The 22,742-nt window shown below is 41.0% G+C and overlaps 1 protein-coding gene across 1 annotated transcript in view; it reads right to left on the bottom strand.

Annotated features, from left to right (window-relative positions):
- Positions 1–6,465: 6,465 nt before the first annotated feature.
- Positions 6,466–22,742, bottom strand: part of FARSB (phenylalanyl-tRNA synthetase subunit beta) — a 75,562-nt gene continuing 59,285 nt past the window's right edge. Inside the window, exon 17 of the mRNA XM_046644412.1 lies at positions 6,466–6,746. Coding sequence (XP_046500368.1) covers positions 6,595–6,746 — 152 coding nt within the window. The 3' untranslated portion in view covers positions 6,466–6,594. The remainder of the gene's footprint in view (positions 6,747–22,742) is intronic.

Genomic DNA, 22,742 nt, shown 5'->3' with positions numbered 1-22,742 from the left:
CTCTAATGATTACGAATGAAGGCCTGCTCTCTAGTAAGAGGCTCACCAGGACCAAGTGGAATAGATGTTTAGAGAATAGATGTTTTCCTAAAAGCTGCCTGTGTTTTGATTTTTTTTTAACTTGAATTTTAAGTGCACTGAGGGGTTTACTGTTTAAAAATCCTATGGCAACCCTTCATTACTGTGGATGTAAGGTCTCTAACGGATTGCTTTGGATACACCATGCATCCATTGTTTTGTTAAAGTGGGGCACACCTGTGGTCCAGACTTGAGAGTATTTATAGGATGCATATTAAGAAGCATGAGAATTGAATGTGGACCATGAATAGAATGTTAAATTCTTAAAACTGTAGCCACATGAGACAAGGGAGTTATACAAAACCAAAGATCCTTTTTCCTTTTCCACGCCTGTCTATATGGCATGTAAAAACAAACAAGAAAAGCCAGGATGTAGCTAGCAGTTCCGGCTGTAACGCTTCCTTAGCGCACACTCCACACAGCTGCTGGCCTCACTGCTGCTTGCTATGACGTCAGGGTCCCCTTGGTTGGAGCACAAGCCAGGTTCTTTCCCAAGGGAGGTGTTCAAAGAATGTCAGGTACAAAGCCAGTCTCGAATCGTTGGGGGTGTGCAGGGTGACCATGGCTGCTGCCTTCATACCTTTTACATGTATCCGTGAGTCTGAACAGGAGTGAGGCCTCCCGGGCTTCCAGTCTGACGTGTCTCTCAGTCTCATGGGAACCAGATGGGTGGCGCTGTGAGAGGGGCAAATTATGCACAGGGCACACTAAACCCAGACCATTTTAGCCATCTTAATTAGGTACTGTTAAAAATATTTGGCTGGAAAGTTATTTTTGTTGTGGGGAAAACCACCACAGCTTAATGTGAATTTTTCATGCAGTCCGTCAGTTCTTCTGCTACTAAATAGGCATTAGTATTATTTTGATCAGTGTATCCCTTTCTCTTTTATCTCACACGTCATAGTTTTCATCTCTAGAAATTCAAAACATACATCTTCCATATCTCTACTTGTTCAATCCTTCTATGGCTCCTTGAACATATGGAATATAGTTATGATAATGTCTCTATTAATTTTATCATCTATGTCATTTTGGGGTCGGTTTTTGATCGCTTTTTTCCTTCCTCATTATGGGTTGTATTTCCCAGCTTCTTTGCTCACCTGGTAAATTTTTACTGGATGCCAGAGACTGTGAATTTTCCGTTGTTGGCTGCTGGATATTTTTGTGTTGCTATAAATATTCTGGAGCTTTGTTCTGGGATGCAGTTCATTCCTTGGAAATGGTTTGGTTCTTCTGGTCTTGTTGTCAAGCTTTATTAGGCGGAAGCCAGAGTAACATTTTAGTCTAGGGTCGGTTTTCCCCTTGAGGCAAAATCCTCCGGCGTACTCTCCCCACCACCTGGTGACTGAGGAGGTTTTCTGGCTCTGGCCTGCCCTGTGCGAGCTCCAGGGGTTGTTCATTCAATTCTTCGTGGATGCTTACAGGTAGTCTCCCCTTTAAGAACTGAACACTCAAGGGCAAATCTCTCCATGTGGCTCTTTCATCTTCCTGCCAACTCTGGCTGCCTTGGTCTCTGTGGACTCCCAGCTCCGCCTCCTCAACTCCTGCAGACCCCTGCACTCCGCCTGGGTCCCTTTCCCTGCCCCACAGCCTGGGATCTCTCCGGGCAGTAAGCCGGGCAGTCCAAGGGCTCACTTACTGTCTCTCAGGAATCGCTGGCCTTCATTGCCTGATGTCCAATGTCTTAAAAATCATTGTTTGACATGGTTCATCTGGATTTGTAGTGAAATACGCAAAGTAGGAAAATAAATGTTCCTTGGGAAGCAAGAAGTAAAGAAAACTTGTATGGATCGGCTAGAAAGGAGGATGCTGAAGTATCTCAAAGATCAGAGGGAAGTTCTTCAGAGGCTCGCTGAGCCGTGATTGTTGTCCGGCTTGCATCCTTTTCAGCTAGCTTCTCGCCAGCCCTCAGCAGGTGCTTATTTTAGGGGCAGGTCTACTTTCATTCCTCATGACAAACACTCGTGACCTGTGGAATGTAGGAAATTTCTTTTGCTACCGGATTCGGGATCAAACAGGCACATTTCCTCAGCCTCTTCACTTTTCTGTCGTAAAGAGAGGACCAGTTTGCTTCACGTGTCTGACAAGTCTTATAATTTGAATGCTGTAGCAGTTACCTCTCGCAAGTGCCTCTGAACACTGGGGGGCTTTTTCAGTGTTTTCTAATGCAGAATCATGTCGTGTTCCTGATTTCCTTAGAGAGAGACTATCAAGGCCAAGCCTTATGGACAAGGAGTGAAGAACTTGAGTGTAGGCTTTGAGCATATTCTCACCACACTCCATTGCTCCCATGCGGGAGGAAAAGCCTACAGGGCTTTAGCCAAACATAATTCAATTAAAGCCTTTGCTGGAGACATTTGTTCAACCCACAGTCTAGCTACAGTGTTTACAGCCATCATTCCTGTTTACTAAAGTCCGGGGAGAGTGGAATACCTGCAAAGACAGCAGGTGGTATTGGAAACCACAGTCGCTGTGGGTCTGCTTGGCCCTTCCTGCTGCCCGGCTTGTTTGTGAAGCATTGGCTGTTGGCTCCTCTACTTTACTTTAGTCAAGGAGGCCGATTTCCCCACACTGACACTGGTCAGGGGCCTTAGGGAGCTACTCACAGATTGTCACAGAGGTGTCCTGCTGTCCTGAATTTTACTGTGTATGTCAACCTTTTTTTTAATAATATAAAGTTTTTCAAGCTCCTTATAAAAGCCACAACTTGGAAGAGACTGGATGTGTCAAATGTGTTCATTTAGAGGGCATATTTTGCTGATGGCAGTTGTGTCCCTTTAAGGCCACTTGTCTGCTTTTGGATAAAATGGACAAAAGAGCCAAGTCAATACCCACGCATTGGGGTTAGTGATGTTTATACAAAACACCATGCACAAACAGAGGCTAAGACTGAGACACAAGATGGCGAGCAATGCTCTTTTACCAACCTGATGAACCCATCATCGCTGAGGGCAGGAGCAGCAGTCAGGCTGGCTGCTTCCTACTTAGGCTACTCCTGTTAAAAGGTAGGAATGGTCATTTAACATCCCCTACATCTAGGAATCTAACCTGCTGGGATAAGATGCTGCTCAGAACAAAAGTCACATCTAAGAAATGTCTTAAGTAACCCCACACATCTCTCAATGTGTCTATCAAACGTCAAATGTGGGTGTTTATTCAGTCTTGCAACCAGTTGGACTGGTTTTTTGTGGTCCCTAAACCACGGCTATTTTAGGGGGAGGCATATGGAAGTCCACTGGAGCACTGTTTGTAACTGCAGAGTTGAAAACAACAGAATGTTCACAAATAGAGGAATAGGGAACAAATTATGGACATCCATACACTAGAATATTGTATCATTTACAAGAAGGTCTATAGATACCTGACTGGAAAAACAGGTCATATTAAGTGAAAGGTATGAGATATACCATGTAAAACCAGTAAGTAGAGCATGACCCAACCACTGAGCACGTGTGCGTGGCTGACTGTCCAAACTGAGGAAAATGCCAGAAACAACACAAGAAAGATGTTGACAGTGGAGTTACTTTAGGGCATCGTGGGAGGAAGGGTAGATTAGCTTGGGAAAACCTTACTTTGTATTATTTTTTAAAGTAGTTGACTTAAGATTTTTAACTTTTTGGGTTTTTCAGTATTTTTTATATTTAAAAAAAAAAAACCTTGCAAAAAACCTCAACATTTTAGGTAAGTAGGTAAATGACACAAAACTGAGTGATCCCATGACTCCAAGTCACTCATTAGGTGTCTCAAACCCACTTATTAGCCATGTGACTTTTGGCCACATCATTAGTCTCTCTGAAGGCTGACTGTTCTCATCTTATAAATCAAGGAGAATTCCTATTCTGACTACCTCCTACGACTGTTAATGAAAAACCAAAAATGCTGACACAGGATCACATGTGAAAATATAAACTGAAGAGCAAGGCGGGAACGTCAGGCTGTGGTAGAAGTTATCTGTAAGCTAGAACAAGAATCTACTATATCTAATTTCCCCTTTAATACTAGGGCTCCTAGTTTTACTAAGAAGGTATGTGTCTTCTCCAGCAGAGGCTTTTGGCAGTGCCCACAGACTGCCCTGGCTCCAGTTCAAATGTTTCAGCCGGGACAAGCATAAGATGATCTGGCTGTGGAGCCTCAACTCGTAAGCTGAAGGTTCATTTCTTCTAATGTACCTGATATTGTGTTTCTTCCTACTGTTTCCTGCTTCAGAGGGCAGAAACATCCACATGATGGATGCAGTTGGTCTTTCCTCTTTCATGCTGGGATATACAATTAGGTATCAGTGGGTTTTTCATTACAAGTAGTTTCTGACCATCCAAAAAATATCCAGGTGGCTGGCTGCTAACGGAACAAATGGCTCCACCCACTTCAACAATGGCTACCATATATCGAACCAGTTTAATCATAGTGCAACTAGGGGCGAATAGCTCATTAATGGTAGTGGACCATTAAGCCATCTTGAGCAGACATGCCATTTCTAAATTTCATGCTTTTATCCTATGCACCCATCTGCTGGTGATAGATGAAATTATTAAATTACTACACGTTGCATCTTTTTCTCCCAGCTTTACTGAGGTATAAACTACATCTTGACTACCACCTACGTTAAGGTATGGAATATTTCCATCACCCCAGTTTCCTCTTAACCTTTTGTAGTCAATTCCCTTCCATGAGCTCCAGCCAATCTGCCTTTGACTTTTCCAGAATTTCATATAAAGGAATTAGATGTAGTCTTTTGTGTTTTCTTTCATTTAGCATAATACTTTGAGATTCAGTCATGTTGGTTTGAGTATCAGTTCATTCCTTTTTATAGCTGAGAAGTATTCCATAGTGTGATATACTGTGATTTGTTGTAGGTACTATGAGTAAGACTGCTACGAATATTTGCATAAAAATCTTTGCACGGCCATATGGGTAGACCTCGGAGTAGAATGGCTAGATGGTAGGCGTATGTTTCCTACTTTGAGAAATTGCCACACTGCTTCCCACAGTCGCTACATAATTTTACATTCCCACCAGCAGTGCCTGAAAGTCCCAGTTGCTCCAGTCTCACCAACACTTGCTATCATCAGTCTTTTCAGTTTTAGACACTTTAATTTGTATTGTGGTTTTATTTGCATTTCCCTGATGACTAATGATGTTGAGCATCTCTTCATGTGCTTATTTCTTTATATTCTTTGGGGAAATACCTGTTCAAATCTTTTGTCCATTTTTTAAAAACTGGGTTGTCATCTGGAGTTGTAAGAAATCTTTATGTATGCTGTATGCAAACCTTTTGACAAGCATTATTTTTTATGAGCATATCTCTATTTTTTAAATGTTGTAAGGATCTGCCTACAACAGAATTGGGAAGGAATACATGGAAGTCTGTGTATTCACAAATCTTGCTAAGCGGGACACTGCTGCCCTTATACACGGTAGTAATATGGTTGTTTTTTTCTCAGTAGCAGGCTTAGCAAAGGTTCCAGGAACATAATTCTTGTCTCACTATCTTTGTTAGCTGTTTCTACTGGGACTTACTTTAAAGTTTTACATTTTATTATGTTTCATATCATCTCAATAGTAATTGAGAACTTTTCTTAAACATTAGACCCAGCTCTTTTCAATAGATGGTACCTACCGGGGAAGTCTAGACCGGAGTATGAAAGTAAAGTAGAAGGCAAGATAATGCAGATTGTGAGACGCTTAGCTTCAGAGGAGAGATCTAATACCTCCTGTAAAACAAGACAAACTAGCAGCTCAATGAAGTATTTAAAACAATGGTTTTTCTAACATTGATTACAGTAAAATGTATGGCCTAGGGGAAAAATAAGTTTTCGTTGTTTCCTAACGTTCATACTAACAATAGCACTAAGAACAGATCCATTCTAGCTTTTCTAGCAGAACACGTCTATGTTGCACGTACTGTCTCAGAGAATCACAAATAGCGTAAACCACACCTACGCACCCTCAAATATTTTGAATACCTGTGTTGTGGATTTTTCTTTCCCTTTAAGATAACTGACTTCAAAGGCTGTAACTCCTGGACCATCACTGATTCTTAAAGGTTTTCTAAAAATACTGTTATTTTATGTTTCCCAATGATGAACACACGTCAATGTAGAAAATAAAAACTAAAACCCCTTTGCTGTTTCACACTCGTGCACCCTGTGCTCTCATCAACTATCTCGTTTCATCAGTAAGGCGGAGAATGCAGGAGTCCTCGGTGCTGGTGTGATGCTCTGACGTCTGAGGAGCATCTCAGGTTTCCAGAATGGAGCCCGCACTCTGCTGTGCACTTCTCTGGCACCCCACTGGGCTTGTACCTACAGTGACGCTTCACACAGACAGCACATTCGTGTAGTGCACCGACTGGCCTAATGCAGGGAAAGAGCAGTGTCTACCCACAGAGCCAGACAGTGTTTCTCCTTTATTAAACATTAAAGCACAAATGGATGTTCCCTGCTGGGGACGACTAAAGGACACCAGGGGAGGAGAAAGCCACACCCAGGGAGAGAGCCACAAGGCAGAGCCCCATCTTCACAGAAAGGGCTCGATGTTGATTTCCAGGGAGGAGCAGGGCATGGTGAGCTCAAATTTGGTGATAACATCAGGATGAAGGACCCCGAGCTTCCCAATGCTTTGACCCCTGGCAAAGACTTCAGCACATCGCCCGGGGAAGAAAGCAGGGCCTGAAAAACAGAGGGAGAAAATCAATGTTTCTCTTGCAAAAATGTCAATAGGCATTTAACACTAAAAGCTCACGAGTCTATTTTAGAATAAAATTCTTCTTTAAACCACTGGTTATAAAATGAGAGTGCTTCCTCACACTTTCTAGTTTTAAAAAGAAGGATTTGATATTACACCAAGAAACTTGCGCAAGGAAAAGTTTAGGGGCAGATATGAAAATAAGGGCCATGTGTTTTATCACAGGGGTCCAGGCAGGAAGGATGAAGAAAGGAGGCTGAAGGAGCACAGTCATGAGAGGCCTTAGGGCAAGTCGTCCGGGCGTAGAACTGGTCCTAAAAAGGACAAAAGGAAAAAACGAAAAGTAAAACTGATGACCTTGCATGGAAAAAAACCTGTTTTGAAACAGGTTTTTCCATAGTAATACTTGCTGGATAAAAAGTCTGCCCTGAATTCATTTACTATTCAAAACCTCACTCCTGGCTGCCTTATTACATAGAGACACAAGCTGCAGTCATCAGCAGGCTTGTCACCAGAACGCGACGCACGTTCCTGTTGGAAAAGGAGCTTTCCAAGCAGTTCTGGAGCATCTGCTGTCAAACCACAGCAAAGGCCAGCCCCACACAGGTCCAGTTTGGTTCCTGACTCATTGCAAGACAGACAGAGTTCTCTCTTCCTTTGTGTACCAACACACAGATAGGGCTTACCAAACCAGCAACAGCTCTTGAGGTTCAAACAGCTAAAAACAAACAAGCGACAACCCACAGGCCCACTCCACATTCACTAAATCACCCGTGCCACAGGAGTTCATCAACACTCTGCACCCGCCTGAAGTTAAAATGCTGACTCATTTCTCTCCCCACCAACTTGAAAAGGGATCAGGCCACAGCTCCTGGCTCATTCAACCGAGGCCTGGACTGGCACGAGCTATAAAGACCCAGAGAGCTGGGCCGCAAGCTTACAGCCCGCCATTTCAGAGTGAGTGCATTATTTACGAAAGAGTAAACTGCTGAGTCTCGACTAATGGCTCCAAGGTCGACATAATGAAGAAACACAGACTGGGCGGGGCAGAGGGAACATGCCACTGTCTAGTTAGTATCAGCTATACCATTGAGACAGACAATCACACACATTTCTCCATCAGCACAGAAGGTTGTTTGTGTATCTTCCTGAAAAACATTTTTACTTCTCATTCTTAAATAATCCCAAAGCAACCTGATTGAAATATAAGGTGGCCTGTTTTTCACATCCCCACAAACTGAACAATTCTGCTTCACTATCTCTTAAAGCGAGAATTTCAATACACTGCATTTGAAGTGCTATGTGCACTAATCTACACTTGGGGAGAGGGGTGGGGAGGGGTTCAAAATAATACAGAAACCAAACTGGATTGATCAGGTAGAGCTTTAGTGAGAGACAGATATCACTAAATCTGATAAAGATGGCATATTTCAATTCTATCAGAACGAACACCTAACTCTGAAGACACCCTTTCCCCCTCCAAATAAAAGAAACCTTCAGATGACAAGTTTGTACAAAGCATGGATGGAGAGCGGTACAAGCGAGAATCACGGACCCGGAAGGATGCTGGGAAGTCACGTGTGCCGCCACATCTCCCGGCACCCCTCATTCAGACTCTGAGTACCCTACACTATCTGAAAAGGACGCCAGCCTATTTTCAAAAGCCATTCAGAAAGGAAATTTTCCAGACCTTCCCTGATGACCTTGCTAAGTTTAAAAATCCTCACTGTACTGAAATCCTTCCTTTTATCTATCTTCAAATTCCAATTTCATTGGATTCGTTTTAACTGAAGCATAAAACCAGACTACTTCCGAATCTAAGCCAGATGTGCTAGTTCTGACAATATTAACAAAATAAAGCCTAAGAGATAAGAACTTTGAATTTTTACTTCATAAAACAACTTTCTGAATCAGCACTTTTTAGCAACATTCAGTCATGTTCCTCTTCAGTCAGCAAGCTGTACCTCTCTCCAGAAGTTTGGCCCAAACATCGCTTTACCTCATTAACCAGCTAGGTACTCACTCAAATATATCACTAAATACAACTTTCCCTCTTTGCAAAGAAAAGTAGTGGGAACTGAAATTCACAGTATGCATTATTTAAAACAGATCCAAGTCTGAGTATTCTAAATGATAAGAATATCACCAGCTCTCAGCCCGGCACGCGGACCCATCCGAGTCACGGCAGCATCCTGCACTGCTCCTGGGTCAGAAGGCCCTCACTGCGGAGGAGCTGCCTCCAAATGGAGTGGGCACCAAAGCGTCCTCTGCCTCTCATCCAATGCTAACCCTCCCCTTCCCACCAACGAAAACATTAAGCCCAACAATAGGATTGCTGTATAGACTCCACGTTACTGAAAACTGCACACTTTAACCCTGTGATGACAATTTCAACTTTTCTTGCCATTTTTCATTTCTAACAAGGTCCGATTATAAAATAAACAGTTAGGGTTTTCCTACTGACTCCCCTGTTCAGTTAGAGCAAGGCTGATGTTCCATTCTTCACATATACAAATTGAGAGACGTGCAAAAGGGCCTTCAGGTTTATAAGGGGTACAGAGAGAACTTAAAAAAAGGTACCACTTGACTGATGTTGCATGGAAACTAGAAATACTCAAAGAAAATCTAAAATTACTAAAACACAAGCATTTTCCTCGTGCTTTTTAAAAACCCTTCTGGTTCAAACCAAACTTTGCAGGCAGAAGTGAATCTCTTCAAAGAAGGGAAGACGAGAGAATAACTGCTTCACTAACAAAACAAAGGGAACACACCCATAACGCAGCCCTTAAGCCTGAGTTCAAAGATGAGAGCATCTCCGGCAGCATCGGCAGGAGGGTAGTTCAGCTGGGTAACTCAGCAGATCAATGCGATCACAATGCTCCAGCCAGGGCTGATGCAACTGAAATCACAGTCTTTCCAGAAGTAAAAGAAGTCACATCTGAGTGGAACCTAAATATCAGTCTAGGCTTGTGAAAAATCAGACCTGGATGGTGGTCAGAGGCTACTTTTCTATCATCAACAAAAAGCAAAAACATATTTCTGGCGGAAGAGCAGCCTGCTGTGTCTAGAGATGTCAAGTTACCAATTCAAGGAAGATCATGTTGTCTTGTGAATGGGAATTCTAAAGTTTAAATTCTACAGAATACATTTGCTTACTCTTATTCATGTGTTTTAAGTCCAGAGCTCCTGGTTCACTGGTGTGCCAAGGAGCATAAACTTTCAACCTGTGCCCAAAATGCTCCCCAGCAAAAAGTCCCTCAGTGCACGTTTCCACCTAGTCCCTCACTCCGGTTACACTCTCAGCTTTGCTGGTATCCATTATGGTAAAACAGCTTCCAACCTAAAACACATTTGGGGAGAATAGAGTCCTCTGTTGAACTACATCTGGAAGCCTAGACAAAAGAAACATCAGTTCAGCACAAATAAGAATTTAATTTCCAAAACGTAGTGGGGTGTAAGTCCCTTAATTAAAGCTTTTGTAGCATCTTCTCAAGGTCTGTAATTGTCTCTCTGTGCTCAAACGGCAGGACCACTTTGAGGACCTCAGGGGTCATTCTTGGGCCGGTAATCCAGCACAGCACCCAGTCTTTAGCACATTTTCTGGCTAATTGACCTTCAAAGAGTTTGTGAGCTCCCTCGCTCGCTCGTTGCCAAACACCTTTCACAGTTTCTTTTTGCCCCCGTCTTTCTTTCAGAGTAATATTACAGGCCCAAAGTTTGGATAAGCTTTACACATGGAGTCATTCCTATAATTTCCAGAAGCATCGGAAGCAGCAGCTTAAGGCAGTAACTGAGCAGACCCTTCATCTGAAAGCGCCACCGTGTTATCAAGCATGAGGCTCTTAATTCCCTCATTGTGAACCCCCGCCATCGGTTATATTCACCTAATTCATTCGGTGCTTTATTTAGCCCATCTCTAAAAATCATCTACTCATACAATTTTATTTTTCCCTTTCTTCACATTACTAAATACATGCTTTGGAGTTCAAACCCAGATACTGTAACTATTTGCAATCTGGTACTTTACCACCCAAATTTTCTACCATAAAAAGGTAAGACCAAAATAAAAAGGAAGGCAGGGAACACTGGAAAAGGAATGTCCATATATCACAGCAAATAACAGAAACTATCATCATGAGCTTATGTACAAATAACCATACATACATAGGTCTCCAAATTCAAGGACAAAATACAAAATGCAGAATTATACACATATAGTAAGCCATTAGGGCCAACTGAGTATTTCAAATCTGTTCTAAATGACTGGTTATATAATGTGGGGCAGAGGGTAGGAATAATCATTCTAGGACTGGCATCTACCTTTTCCTTCCCTAAGTGCCTGATTCTAAATACAATTAGATATATAGAAAATCATATATTCCGTGGTCCAACAACCCATCCTAGGAAGTAACACAAAGGAAAACACAAATCCCCAGTGTTCCATTCTGGAGTGAAACTGACAAGAGTGGATGACAGGCAGAGTGGAATGTGGCTGAAACCATAATTTTCTATGTACAACTTTCTCCTGGTTTCCCACCAGTTTTCTGAGAATGTAGTAACCATAACTAACTCTGCTGCCAGCACATCAACCTCACTTTCCTTTTCTAAATAATGTTAATTTAAAGGAAGAGAAAAGACAGGGCCTATTTTTAAAAACTGAACACACACACCACACATGTGAGCGTGGTATCATTCTTAAGGGTAATTGTTCTCAAAGTTTTAGAAGCAGGAGTTATTTGACGGCACCAATGGGATTATCCAAAGAGGAGGAAACCCGGGGGTGGGAAAGGCACAATGTAGGTAAGACATGAACTCACAAAAAGAAAGAAAAAGGTTTAGGAACACGAGGAGGAAAACTCGGCATAACTCCAGAGAGATAAACACATGTTTTCAGAGCTCAGTACACCCTAGGGTGGGAGAAAGTATCTCTGCAAAGATCATTTAATTTGTAAGTGGAGACTGAATAATTGCTGACTGGTAATATAAAACAGCCATTTTCCCCCAGATGTACACAGTCCTTCCCCTTACATCTGAAGTGAAATATTTATGGCACCTCAAGTCTTTCAAAAGCGGGGACCTAATCCCTTGAGTTTAATGACTATCTTTCATCCCTTTCTGAAGATCAAAAGAAAGAAAACCCCTTACACAACTTTACAGTGCTAATCCCAACACACCTGCAGACGTCGTTAACTCTTCCAGCGAAGGCAACTGGCCGCGAGAGGTACTGGGGCCGGCTCCACCCCTCGGCCCGGAGCTGGGAGAGGAGCCCGAGCCACAGCAACGGCGGAGGTCATGGGGCCTGGCAAGTCTGTACTGCAAAGACCCACTGGATCCTGCACAACTTTATTCCTCAAAGTAACAGCAAAGCCCAGACTGTCTGGTCTTCTAACCAATGGAGAAATGTTTTCAATAAAGAGCCTTTTTAAAATAAATCACCACAATCACCTTATAACTAAATATTTAGAATCCTAACTCCAAAATTTCCCAGTTTTACTCTGTATAGAGAAATTTGTAATTTATTTCCATGGCTAGGACTTTTTAACATTTCTTAAGATCTATTTTAAAGTCTAATCTTAACTATGTGTCTCTCATACAAACATATTTCAGAAGCTAAGGTGGTCAGGAATGTCAGAAGAACTTAAATGTGATCTAACTGCAATTTTAAATCAGTCTCAAATTAACTTGTGTAAAACCAAAAAACTCTTAACTCTAGATTAAAAAGTGCCCTCACTGTCTATTGGTTTGTTTTGAAAATTCCTATTCTAAAATAATGCCATCATCCTACATTTGTCTGACACAAATCATTTTCCCCCAAATTTTCACATTTCTTAAATATTCAGAGGACAGATTTAGAGTAACTTCAAAAACAAAGGTATGGATCATCCTGCCTTCCTGGGCCAATAAAATAGTTATTTCCTGGTCTTTCACCTAATAAAAACCTTTAAGGGGATAATTTTCTCAAACCAAACATTAGCAACTTATTACTTCCTCTGCAATTATAGTGAAATAATAACAACAACAGATTATTGTAGGGCTAATGAAGAATGGAAATGTTGAGTACGTGAGTTTATAGAATTGTCTATAATTTCACAGTTAACTTATTCAATTGAGACCTTTGGCCAACGTGGAGTAAACATAACTTCACACAAGTAATTATGATACATGTACTTTAGTTTCAGAATGAGATTTCAGCTGACAAGTAGGGCGTGTAGGAGAAAAAGAAAAGAAGAATGAGATTGTTAAAACATAGTATTCCACTCGTCTCCTTCCATCCCCGGTAAAGGCCGTGCCTCAGTCCCAGTGCAGCCCTGGCCAAGGCCCCAGGAGAGGCAGGGTCCAGATGGAGAAGTGAAGCACAAGGAGATTAGGGGACTTGCCCCAGGCAGGCGACAGTGTAGGCCAGAGAGCCCGCAGAGGGTGAGGACGTGCTGACACAGCACCTCCTGTGTGGCCCAGGGCACAGAAGGCCCACGGGAGAATGCTGTCACACTCTTGGTCAAGCTGTCCATTTCATGTTTGCACACTTCTTCTGGTTTAAAATTAAATAAATAAACACAATTTAAGAGAGAGGAAAAAAAGACGGACTGGCAGTCTCTAACCTTAGGACATCCCCAGGTATGCGCCACAATATTATTAACAACGTAATACTGACAAAACCAAGAGCCTTCCAGAGAAAAGAGAACTATATTTTTAAAAATTCCATATAAGGGGGCCGGCCCCGTGGCCGAGTGGTTAAGTCTGTGCGCTCCGCTGCAGGAGGCCCAGTGTTTCGTTGGTTTGAATCCTGGGCGCGGACATGGCCCTGCTCATCGAGTCTTGCTGAGGCGGCGTCCCACATGCCACAACTAGAAGGACCCACAACTATGAATATACAACTATGTACCGGGGGGCTTTGGAGAGAAAAAGGAAAAAAATAAAATCTTTAAAAAAAAAAAAAATCCCATATAACACAGGCACCCTTAAAGAATAAATTCCAGATTCTCGACACAGGCTAGAATGTGAGCAGATAAATAAGCACCACAGTGACACCAGCTAAAAAGGCGAAGAGAAAGAGCTGACATGTTACAACCTGTAGCGGACACTGCTTCTGAAGCATTGACGCTCATGCAGCATCTTAAAACTGGAAATGACTGTGGAAGCGATCTTGTCATCCCTCTATGTTAGACTTGAGAAAACGGACACCAAAGAGGTTAAGAAAATGATGTAGCCAGGTGACAGCAGAGCTGAGAGAACGCTGGCCTATGACTCTACCCAATGCCACCTTTCTGAGGAGCAGACCTAAAATCCACCCTGAGCTTCTCTGGAGGGTGAGTCCCCATTCCAAAATACTCTCCAAATTCTTCCATCTGCCTCTCCCAACAATTCTGTGACACAGACAGGAGACACACTATCCTTCTCACTTTACAGATGAAGAAAGTGGTGTGAAGGGATTAAGTCCTGAGTCATGTGGGCAACAGAAAGACTTGAAGCAACACCCAGTAATATTTTTACTATACCACAGCTGGTTTAACAAAATGTACTCTTTCCTATCGTTTTAATTAGCGTCTATACCATCCTGGAATTTGCTTTTTCAACTGAGTTGATATTCACATGTCTAAAGACATTTTTATCACACTCCATTGTATTTATATGTCATAGTTCGCCAAATTGTTCTTAAGTATTTTATGTTGGAGTTGTTTCCAATTATTCACTATTATAAACAGGGCTTCTATAACATATATATTACTTTGTGCTCTTTCTTGGTTTCTTTCCCTTTGTCAAAAGTAATACCACATAAGCAAAACAATATGAATGACTGTATAGCTCATTATCTATCAAAACGTTAAACAATAGACTTCTAGCAATGGTACTAGCAGCAAACCACAAACTCAGTATTATACTGATCTCATCTCATACAACACAGATTAAAACATGTTCCCTTGCATGGTACCAACTACTACCTTTTTTTTTTATTTCCACTGGTGGAAAAAAGTGCCCAAAGCAGTCTCGGAAAATAATTCCACAAGGAAATCTTTGTTCAGAGAACACAATTCATAAACAAGCTAGGAGCCTTTAGGAATTAAGAGAAGGACCAGAAACTCTTCTCTTCTGGAAGGTGAGTGCCAAAGTACAGTGGCGGAGAGAACAACATCGATAAAATATTTAACAGCTGCTGATGAGTATGAGACATCAAAACAGGTCTCGAAGTACAGACAACAGGAAGTTCTGCAGGCATTTACATAAGGCATTTTATCTCATATTTTTGCTCAAGGGTTTACTCTTTTTGGGCCTCTGCATCACTCAGAAGAAATAATATCCTAACTACAGTCGTGTGGTTTATGTTTAAAGTAAGGCAAGTAAACAATTCCTGCCTGCTTTTGCTCACATACTGGGCATTGTTGCTGTTCCCCGTGTTTCTCCTTTCACTTCTTCCTAAACACATTCTTTCCACCTAAGGAAGGCCACCTGTGCCCGTCAGCATGCTGTGGTTTCAGACAGGGGGTGGGGTTTTCTGTTCCACTGAATTTGCCCCATCTTTTTTGTTAATACCTGAAATTTTCATAAAGGGACAAAATTTTTCTCCTTTCACAGTTTGACAGAAGGCTAAAAATGAAAGCATCTCTTAAATTCACACTGATATGCATCAACTGAAACTGAAGTCAGATCCTTTCCTGAAAAGAAAAATTTCTGAAAAGGGCAGAAGGGGAAAAATGAGAGTACTGGGTCCTGGATGAGGAGAGCGGGACAAAGCACAGCTGAGACACATAAAGGCTGCTAGATGGGGAGAGCTAGGGGCTCTAAAGACAAGCCACACATTTGCTCTATTTGGCCCGGAATAACCCTCAGCAGGAAGATTCATTCCTAACCCACAACCCACCTGAGCCGGCAGATGCACAGGTGTTTCCAGGAGGGGGACAGGCTGCCCAAGTCACTCACATGACTGTTAGCATTTACTTCTCAAACAGGTCAAGGTTAGGCCACAGCTATTCAACACCAATGTAAAGCAAAATAACTCATCAAGATCAAAACCACAACTAGGATCTTAATGAAGTTCAACTGCCCACCTATCATTCATATAAAAATACTGAGAATACTTTAAATGAATGTCAATCTGTGGGAGTCGTGCAATGATGCAATACAAAGAAGACTAATTTAAGCCAAAAGGCAGAAAGGAGTCTGTGAGTGAAACATAACACAGGGAGAGGAGGAGAATGATGCTGGCAGATGAAAGAAACTGGGGAAGACAGATACCTAATGGGCACTAGATTCAGTTCCAGCTTCCCCACTGCCCCCAAATCCACAGTAAAACATGCATTTCTAATTTTAAGCAAAGCAGATTATGGATTAATTTATTTTTTAAAATCAGAGCAAGCACTAGTTATCATAGGTTTCTAGAGTCTTGCTTATTAAAAAGAAATAATGGGAAAATGTTGATCAAAATGTGATTTTTAACACCCTTCTAATTTCCTGGATAAACCATACGGACGGTAAGCTATTAGCTACTGAGCAGTGGGAGTGACTGCATCAACCCATACCTGTGGTTCAGTTAAGCACGGAGGGGGGCAAAACAGACTGTGAAAAAGGTGCTGGAACCCAATGGAATGACTTCATTATTCTAAGGGGATAAATGATAGAAGCAAAATTAGAAGGAAAAAAAAAAGCCCCCAAATACATCGCTCTACAAAAGCCCTGGGATGGGAAATCTGGTTATTAAGTTGCAAAGTGCTCTGGAAGGATGATGAATGGCACCATTTGCTCCAGCTCCAGTGTAAATGGCATCATGTGCAGAATCCTTACTTTGATACACAATGTATTCTTGAAACTGTTATAAAACATCCAATGTAGAAGTGGACTATCAGCTAAATATTTTATAAACTCCCTAGTCATGGCATAAATGTTTCCTTTCGGCATCTCTGTGCATCTTATACACACCACAGGATGAAGTATCACCTCAGTCTCTGTATGACTTTATTTATTCTCATGCTGGGAAGGACTGCTAATGGAGTGAGAGGGGCTGGGCTGACGAAGGAGACTATCGTGCCAATCTTGATGTATACTTGCAAACTTTTTGAAATAGTTCTCAAAAAAAAGAGTTGAACAATAGAGGTCGTCTTCTCTTAAAAAACAGTCTATAGCAAGCTGCATCTTTGTAACTCTATGGATCTGTGAATTTTGCTGAGACCATTTTTTTATTCCAATTCTCACCTAGTTTCAAATATTCCATGTTTTCTCCTGAACTTGTTCAATCTGACTGAAGGACTTTCAAAAATCATTTCATCTTTTAAGGATATCCAAGATTATAAGATTTTAGATATCTTCTATTCCTTCATGGATTTCATAAAGCATTTACCATAAAGCATTTACTATAAGTTTAGGAAGTTAAATAGTACCAGTGAGGGAAAAAAAAAGAGTCATAGCAATAATTGGAAACCAGTGTGTATCAAAAAATCTGCAAAGCATGTGGAAAAAGATAAAACTGGATCTATTCCTCATATGTTCGCAGGATAAATAACAGGTAAGAAATTTAAATGTAAAGTAATGGAACATTTAAGCACTAGAGGATCCATAGGGAATTTCTCTTTAATCACAGAGTGGGAGAAACTTCCCTAACTATGATCCAAAGTCCAGAAACAATAAAGAAAAAGACTAATAAATTTTACTATATAATTTTTTAAAAATCTACATGTTAAAAAATATCATAACAAGATAATTAAAAAACTTACAAAAATAACTGGATATATATCACAAAGGATTAATATCCCTAATACATAAAAAGTTTCTAAAAATAGAGAAGAAAATGACTGACAGAACCTAAAGAAAAAATAAGCAAGACTTATGGACAGTTCACAGAAAAGGACATAAAAATGCCCTGTAAACATGAAAATACGTTTGCTTGCTCATAATTAAGGGAGATCCAACTAAAACTACAGCAGACACCATTTCCCACCTGAAAGACTGGCAACAACAGAGAAGTCGAACAAGCTAGTCTGTGGACGAGGTTCTGGGAAGAAGGTCCTGTCATCTGTTGTCGCTGGCTTTGTACAATGTTAGAACCACAAGACCTAGGGAATTTTGTTTAGCAGTATCAGCGGAATTATGCATTTGCCCTTTGTCCCATTAATCCCATACTTCTAGAAATCTGTCCCAAAGAAACACTGGCAAAAAAACCAAAGAACATATGCACAAGGCTATTTGCTGTAGCATCATTTGTAACAGCAAAAGACTGGAAATAGCCCAAATGCCCATCAATAAGGATTTAATTGAATAAACTGTGTCCTCCACACAGTGGAGTCCTCTGTGGACGTCAAAAGAGAAGAGGGAGATCTCCACACGCTGCTGTGGGGTGACCTCCAGTCTCGACTGTTAAGTAAAAAAAGCAAGGTACAGAACAGTATGTAAAGTATCAACTCCCTGGTGGAGAAGAATATAAACGCACACACACTTATATTTAAAAACAAACTATAGAAGGATAACTGAAAACTAAGAAAAATCATAAACTATCGAGGCAGGGAGGGAACAGTGTAAGGGAACAGAGGTGGAAGCTGGAGTTCTCTAAATGTACTTTATTTTGTAGAATATATCCTAAGTATAAGAAGAACTGAAGACAAAGCTTCAAGGGTTTTAATAATCAGTTAGTAATAATACTGATGTTATTATTTTGAAACTTAGATAAAGGGAGCAAGAAAATAGGTAACAATGTAAATTCATTAGGAACCAAGATTTTCTTTTGTCTTTTTTTTTTTTTTAAGATTGGCACCTGAGCTAACAACTGTTGCCAATCTTCTTTATTTTCTTTTCTGCTGTTTCTCCCCAAATTCCCCCAGTATATAGCTGTATATCTTAGTTGTGGGTCCTTCTAGTTGTGGCATGTGGGATGCTGCCTCAACATGGCCTAATGAGCAGTGCCATGTCCACACCCAGGATCTGAACTGGTGAAACCCTGGGCTGCCAAAGCAGAGTGTGCGAACTTAACCACTTGGCCACAGGGCCAGCCCCTTTTTTTCTTTTTAATTTTTTTTGGTGAGGAAGATTGGTCCTGAGCTAACATCTGTTGCCAATCTTCTTTTTACTTGAAGAAAATTTTTGCTGAGCTAACATCTGTGCCAATCTTCCTCTATTTGTACGCGGGACACCGCCACAGCATGGCTTGACAAGCTATGTGTAGGTCTGTGCCCAGGATCCAAACCCACAAACTTGGGGCCACTGAAGTGGAGCACATGAACTTAACCACTACACCACCAGGCCAGCCCCAGGAATCAAGATTTTCAATGTAAAGAAAAAGAGCTATAAATATAAAGCTAAATATATTAAGTAAAAATCCTCTAATCCTGAACATAAATTGGAAATATCCATATGAACTCAATGTTTTTTCTTAAAAAGAAAAAAAACTGGTTTCCCCCAGCTCTGCGTACTAAAAAGCCCTAGAAACCACGACTCGCTCAGTAGCAATGAGCAACCTTAGCACCTAGATTGTGATCTCAATTTGATTTTCCTCTAAAAGGAACCAGAGCCACTTGGAGATATGGCTGATTTCAGGTCAGAGGCAGAAACTATATAAGATGAGCCTAGAAATGTATTTCTTCCACCATCACCCACTTCCAAAAAAGCCCTACTATATACAACCCTTTCCTCTCCTTCATTTTAATAAGAATCTCCCTACCAACAAAGGCTTCTCGAGACTTAAAATAAAAGGTCTTTTGCCCTTCTCTTCCAGAACAATTCAGGCCTGTAAGGGGTAAGAAAGGCAGAAATCTCCACCGTTGGGGTCCTGGGGTGTCAGAGCCTAAGGGGGTGGGAGAGCATCCACAGGTGAGGGGATAGCTCTGACAGGGCAGTCATGGGGCAGTCAGAGTCTGAGAGTGACAGCAGGGCAGATATGCAGGGGAGAAGATGGAGTTTAGTTACAACGACGGCAATGATCAAGTAAGTGAATAACTTAGGAATAATGGGAGCTAGGTTTCTCACTGTTGGAGAAGAGAGGTACAAATATGGAATTGGAGAAAACTGGGATGAACCCTGAAGTGTTGGGTTGGAATGGAGGTATTGTTGTGGACTTAGTCTTCAAAATACAGACAGATAGAGAAACAGGTGGTGGGTGGGTGTGGGGGTGTGTGTGGGTATGTGTGTGTGTTACAAATAGCAACTCTCACCCCTCAAAAGCAATAAACACAACTAGCATCCTAAATCTTGGCTTTTAGACACTATTCCCCACTAAAAGGAATCAGGATGGAGAAATGGGGCAATGGGAAGTTCAAGATAAGCCTGGAATATCTTCTTGTGCCCAAGGCAAGGGAGTGTTAATAATAATAAAGAATAATAAGAACATGTTAAAAGGACACAGAAGCCAGCTTGAAGGGAGTCCCACTGGCCAAACTGGGGACAATGTGAGCATCAGAATAAATAACGAATTAAAATACTTTGAATAAGGGGCCAGTCCAGTGGCATAATGGTTAAGTTCACATGCTCCACTTCAGCAGCCCAGGGTTCACAGGTTCGGATCCTGGGTGCGGACCTATACACAACTCATCAAGCCATGCTGTGGCGACATGCCACATAGAAAAAATAGAGGAAGACTGACACCAGATGTTACCACAGGGCCAGTCTTCCTCACCAAAAAAAAAAATTCGAATAAAACAGGAAATGATGAGTCCATACTAATATCAATCAATAAATACTCATTAGGAAAGGAACATTTACATAATTTCAAAGTTCTTCCCCACAAAATGTTTATTAATTATAATGGAGAAAGGAATATCTTTACAGTAAAGAAGCCCAGTAGATACCACTTTAATCTAGTGATTAAAGTGAACTATCAGTTAGGAGGCACATGGAAATTGTGTGCCACTTGATAGGATGCACTAAGACAGCATTTCTTCTCTAACAATCCTCCACAGATGCCTAATCTGAATCTAATAGTAAGGAAACATCAGACAACCCAAAACTGAGTGACGCACTATAAAATAACTGGCCTGTCACCTTCAAAGGTGTCAATGTCATAAAAATCAAGGAAAGATTATTCTAGAACTCTCCAGAAGGAGACTACTGAGACATGACAGATAAAGGCAACAAGTGATTCTCTGATATAAAGAATAACTGATAAAACTTGCATTAGGTATAAGGATTAGATGGGGGTTAAGATTAATATGAATGATAGTTTCCTGGTTTTGATGATCATATCATGGTTAGGTAGGACAATGTCCTTGTTTGTAGGAAACACCAAATTATTCAGGCATAATGGGACGATTAGCAATTTACACTCAAACAGTTCAGGAAAAAGTTCTTTGTACTGCACTTGCATTTTTTTAACAAGCTTGTGACTGTTTCAAAATTTTAAAAAATTAACAAAATGGGGTTTAAGTTATAAGTTTCTTCCGCTCAATTCTCAAAAAGAAAAGGCTAAAAATTATTGCCCTAGTCCTACACCTTGAAAGAAAAGGAAATACTAAATGTGAGTACGTCACAGGGAAAAGGACATTTTGCAGACAGGTAAATTCAATAAACTTATTTGCTTAAACACATCTACTTCAAAGGAAATGAGAGCAGTTATCTGTTTTAAATTACTCCCAATTATTCTCTTAAGAACTGATTTTTTTTTTTTTTTAAAGATTATTTCCTTTTTCTCCCCAAAGCCCCCCGGTACACAGTTGTATATTCTTCGTTGTGGGTTCTTCTAGTTGTGGCATGTGGGACGCTGCCTCAGCGTGGTCTTATGAGCAGTGCCATGTCCGCGCCCAGGATTCGAACCAACGAAACACTGGGCCGCCTGCAGCAGAGCGCGCGAACTTAACCACTCGGCCACGGGGCCAGCCCCGAGAACTGATTCTTTTTAAGGCCACTCCAATGGATAAGAGAAGCTGTTTCCTTCCCTAAGATCTATCCATCTATCTATCTAAACACATGCAAACATATATTTTTTTCTCTATCACTATATTTCTCACTACTTCTGGAAATGCAACACCCTACATTTATTTCATTTTGTTAATCTTACCCTGACAAAGTATTAGATATCATACATTATTTTAAATGACTAATTGTGTTGAAGAATTTTAAGAACATAAAGGACAGACTAAAAAATAAAAAAAATCACTGTCATATCATATTTACTTATATCATTAACTCTTCTTCAAATTACCAAAGAGAACTTAAGAAATATGAGCTGAATCATCAATGTTTTATCAGATTTTCCCTTTTAAGTCAGTGTTAATGACAAATAATTACTCCTAATTTTCCAGGAACCAGAAGTATAAGATGCTGTTAAGTACCTGGTGCTCCCCAGCAAGAGGAACTAGAGACCACCCAAACTCTGAAATCTGACTGCTGATGGACGGGCAGCTGGACAGAGAGCAGCCACTAAGCCCACTCAAAACGCACCACTCCGTGATACGCTGACTCGGCAGTGCTAGAATCGCAGATGCTCAACCGTGATGCCTAAAAGCAACGCAAGTGAAAGCTGGAGAGAGACGAGTGAGCTCTAATGTAACCATCGTCACTACAGCATCCATCACCTTCCTGATTCTCTCTAAGGGTGGGTTTCAAACATTTTCTTTTTTTTTGAACAGAGGAACTTTTGTTCAAATCTTACTTGGAAGCATACATACAAATAGGTTTTTGTTTGTTTGTTTTATGGGAGCCCAGAAGACATTTTAAAAGCCAGACCTCTAAAACGTATTCCCTGGGAGTGGCCAATGTCTTCATCAGCTGTAAAAATGCAAACTGGAAACAAATGCCAGTGGTTAGCAACAGTACCCTTAAAGGCAACAAGATACAAGTGTATCCATGAAGCCAACACACGTGAAGGTGGCTGGAAAAAACGACTGCGTATTGGACACGAGAGCAAGCCGTCTAAACTGTGTTCAAAGGTCAAAAGCGAAGGGATACAACAGTTCAGAGAAAGAGAAAGAGAAAATACATGAGAATGATTTTCCTAAGAGTTAATTTGAAAATAACTTAGAAGTTAGTTTAAAACTTGATTCACTGCCTTAGAGCTGGGTAGCATTTTA

This window comes from Equus quagga, chromosome 17 (assembly GCF_021613505.1).
Source record: "Equus quagga isolate Etosha38 chromosome 17, UCLA_HA_Equagga_1.0, whole genome shotgun sequence".
Lineage (NCBI taxonomy): Eukaryota > Metazoa > Chordata > Mammalia > Perissodactyla > Equidae > Equus > Equus quagga.
This window is presented reverse-complemented; position numbering and strand designations above follow the sequence as displayed.